The sequence below is a fragment of the Bison bison genome, unplaced genomic scaffold, assembly GCF_000754665.1.
Source record: "Bison bison bison isolate TAMUID 2011002044 unplaced genomic scaffold, Bison_UMD1.0 scf7180017864134, whole genome shotgun sequence".
Classification (NCBI taxonomy): domain Eukaryota; kingdom Metazoa; phylum Chordata; class Mammalia; order Artiodactyla; family Bovidae; genus Bison; species Bison bison.
This window is the reverse complement of record NW_011494706.1, coordinates 6,423,139-6,426,763: the sequence shown is the minus strand read 5'-3', so window position 1 is coordinate 6,426,763 and position 3,625 is coordinate 6,423,139. Positions and strand designations below refer to the sequence as shown.

Sequence of the window (3,625 nt, the reverse complement as noted above, 5' to 3'; positions counted from 1 at the left end):
CCTGCTTCTCTCTGGGCCGCGACCACCTTTCCTAAGCAGGGTTTCTACAACAGAACTCTTGGTAGTTTTATCTGGTAACTTTTATCTAGCAGTCTTGCCTAGTGCTAACTGGTATCTGAATCAGTTGTTTCATTTGGGAGTTATAAAACGGTGTTTTTAAATTCTACCATTTGGTTTATGTTTTTTTTTTTTTTAATACAGCAATATACAAGGAGAATTCACAATGCAATAAAGTAAAAATTTCAAGCCTGAAAAGTAAATAGCCATGTGAGAGCAAGAGTCTTTTTTGGGTAGCTCTCCATGATGCACAGTGGGGAAAAGGGATCAAAAAAATCTAATTCTATAATGTGAATTTATGTAAGATTTTTACTCTACAAGACAAAGAATCAAGGCTATATACAAGCAAAAGCATAATAATTTATTTGAATCCACTGTTCCTTGAACAAAAGTAAAAATCAGACTTTAATAAGTCATTTCCTTCAGTGTTTTTCAAGTCTTTTAAAAAACTCCATTGGTGACTGACAACCTAGGAGAAGGCACACTCTTGCTTTTGTGACAATCATCTTTATTATTCCATGGTACAAATAGCAAGAAGGAAATTTGGGAATGAAAATTTGAAAGTGTAGTAATTTAAAATTTAATAAAGCCTGCTGAAGATTTTACAAATTAAAGTTTCCACACTTGTTGGTTAGATATGATACTGTCGGTGCTGAGGAAAGGGAAAGTATAGATTAGAACTAATTGAGCTTTGTAGGAAACATGATACAAAAAAGGTAATTGGAAAGTCCCGTCCTTTTCTGTCTTCTGTCGGCACGATAAAGACTGTCCAGTGGGAACTCCTGCCCCACCACGCTCCTCTGCAGCACAGTGCATTGTGGGTATGCCGGAAAACCTGCAGTCAGACTCTTATAAATGCCTTTATTCTGTGTTAAAAGGACCAGCGAGTAAGAGGCATCTGGCTTGATTTCTCCACTGATTCCAGATGAATATACATTTCCACCGCTTTCCTCAAAACGTGCGTTCCTTATTTCACTTAAATGCACTGCTTTGCCCGTGAATGCTTACCTAGTGAAGAGACATGCAAAATGTTCTACAGATTTCCAGGTCTACAGGTTGAAGAACCCTAAATTCGTTCATTCCCTTCTACAACTGCAAATGATGAGAGCTTTGAAGTAGTTCAAGAAAATTACATTTATAAGTCAATAAGTATAAAGAGTAAGCCATCATTCAATTCTGTAGATAATTTCTTTTTGAAACTAAAAGGTTGACTTACGTGAATGTCCTATGAGCAAGTTGGGTTTAAAACAAACTGTGCCAAGAGTGTTTAATGAGGTCGACAGACAGCATTTAAATAAATGCAGCCATGAATTCAATAAACAAATGACCGAGTACTAGAATATGAACACAGGCCAACTTACCAATTTGTTAAACACCAGTTCAGTTAGGTGATAGACACGTGTAGTAATGAAAACAACACTGCTAGAATAATAGTCCAAGAGCCAAAGGAAAAGTATTTTGGCTGTGTTTCTATCTCAGAACCAACTGTCAAATAGAGGTAAAGAAAGCAGTAAATTACAGTTCTTTACTCCAAGCTGGGAATGCTGGAGATTCACTACCTGTAATACTGCATTATTCATGAAATGGATCTCTGAATTTAATTGGATCTAGAGAATAAAACCATAGATCATAAGGAAAGAAAAATGATTTATTCATTTCCTTTCCCTAAACATAGGGAATGTTTATTCTATTGAGGAATACTTGTTCTACTAAGGATTACTGATCTTCAGTTAAAACAAGCGAAGAGGAGCCCACTAAGCTATGAAACCTTTAAAAGACTATGTCTTATATTTAATCTCTATCCCTAGTACATAGTTAATGACCTGGAAATGTTTGTGGTTTGACTATAAAAAAATACAAGTGAAAAACAGTTTCTGATGAAATAAAAAAATATTCTACCTGCTTGTTTTTTAAAATTTAGAATAGGTAGCCACATCTGTATTCAAGGAAAACAACAGTTTAAAAAAATGTTGGCTCCCCTTTAGGATGAGCTGGAAGAGAAAAAGAGGAGAAAATATTTAAAAGCGATACTAGAGAGGAGGTAGACAGCCTTACAGAGAAGGAGATGGAAAGAGAAGGCAGATTCAGAGAGGGAAGACATCTCAGGATGGAGGTCAAGACAAAGACACACAAAGGGAACGTCCTCAGAAGACGGGGAGGAATGAGGTGAGAAGAGAAAGGCCAAGGAGACGGGGAGTGGGTGAAGAGGAAAAGTTAAAATTTTACATAACCTCCTTCTCCTTCGGCCTCTGTAACTCAGCTTGCCCCTTGCAAAGTCGAGATCAGTAGGTCACTTAGTCTCAGAAAGTGGGAACTTGAAATACTAGGAACTGGAGTTTATCTCACTCACCCTTGTCCTGCTCTTTGCAACGGCCCAGCTCCTGCAGACCTGCTTCATCATGCCTGTCCAGGCAGGCATCCTCCTCCCCATCTTGGCTGCTGCTCCTGTGCACAAAACCCCTTCATTTAAACCACCTATTAGCGGCTAGTGTTGCCCACTACAGTCTGTCTATAAAAACTCTGTAATCCCTTTGTTCAGGGCTCGGAGCTTAGAGTGTTAACTCCTCTGGGCCTGCTGATGTGATAAACCTGAGTTCTCCAGCTCTCCGAGCCTGGTGCTTGGTTTCTCGAGTACTGGTTTCTGCAACATTGGAAGCACTGGGGCTGGGAGTGTGTGTGTGTGTGTGGGAGTCTTGAGTGCACTGCCCCTGGAAGGAGCATGTCCTCAACAGCAGTTAAATAGTCCTTAATGAGCTTGAAAAAGAGCTTTTCTGCTGTATTTTCAACCTTCAAAGTTTATTTCTGAAATAAAATTTTATACTCTCAAGAAATTCTAGTGATATTGTTCATGTCTGAAAGCAGTCTAATTTCAGAGGATGATTTTTTTTTAATTTGAGGAGTCATTTTTTTTTTCAGCGAATCATTTTATTTGGTGTTCTGATATGACAGCTGCCATACTCCACAGTTGAAAATCAATATTTATTTCATTATTTGGAGACTTAAAAGATAAATCTCAAGTCTTCCTTTGGTTTGTTTGCAGGCTAACTGTCAAAATATAGAATAAAGGACATATAGAAAAACAAATGAATTTAAATAGGGCAAAATTTTTGCTTGGAAACCATCTTAAAATTAGGAAGCAGATAAAATCTTAAAATTAGGAGGAAGATCATACTCTCAAAATTCTATATATTCCTTATTTTTAACAAAGAAAAATATCCCTTCATTTTCTATTCCAGACAGTAAAGAGGGTTAGGTATCATTTTAGAGAGGCTTTGTTTAACTGTCCTGGAATAACATTCCACTATGGTGTCCTACCGGAGAAGGCAATGGCACCCCACTCCAGTACTCTTGCCTGGAAAATCCCATGGACGGAGGAGCCTGGTGGGCTGCAGTCCATGGGGTCGCTAAGAGTCGGACATGACTGAGAGACTTTCCTTTCACTTTTCTCTTTCATGTGTTGGAGAAGGAAATGGCAACCCACTCCAGTGTTCTTGCCTGGAGAATCCCAGGGACGGGGGAGCCTGGTGGGCTGCCGTCTATGGGGTCACACAGAGTGGAACACGACTGA

General features: G+C 38.8%; 1 protein-coding gene across 2 annotated transcripts in view; it reads right to left on the bottom strand.

The window, feature by feature from the left end:
• Positions 1 to 393: 393 nt before the first annotated feature.
• The window catches only part of HEPACAM2 (HEPACAM family member 2), a 54,376-nt gene continuing 51,144 nt past the window's right edge, over positions 394 to 3,625 (bottom strand). For both annotated transcript variants that reach the window (XM_010839777.1, XM_010839778.1), the window contains 2 exons: positions 2,408 to 2,502; positions 394 to 1,065 (listed from right to left, as the gene is read on the bottom strand). In XM_010839777.1, coding sequence (XP_010838079.1) covers positions 1,034 to 1,065; positions 2,408 to 2,502 — 127 coding nt within the window. In that variant the 3' untranslated portion in view covers positions 394 to 1,033. The remainder of the gene's footprint in view (positions 1,066 to 2,407; positions 2,503 to 3,625) is intronic.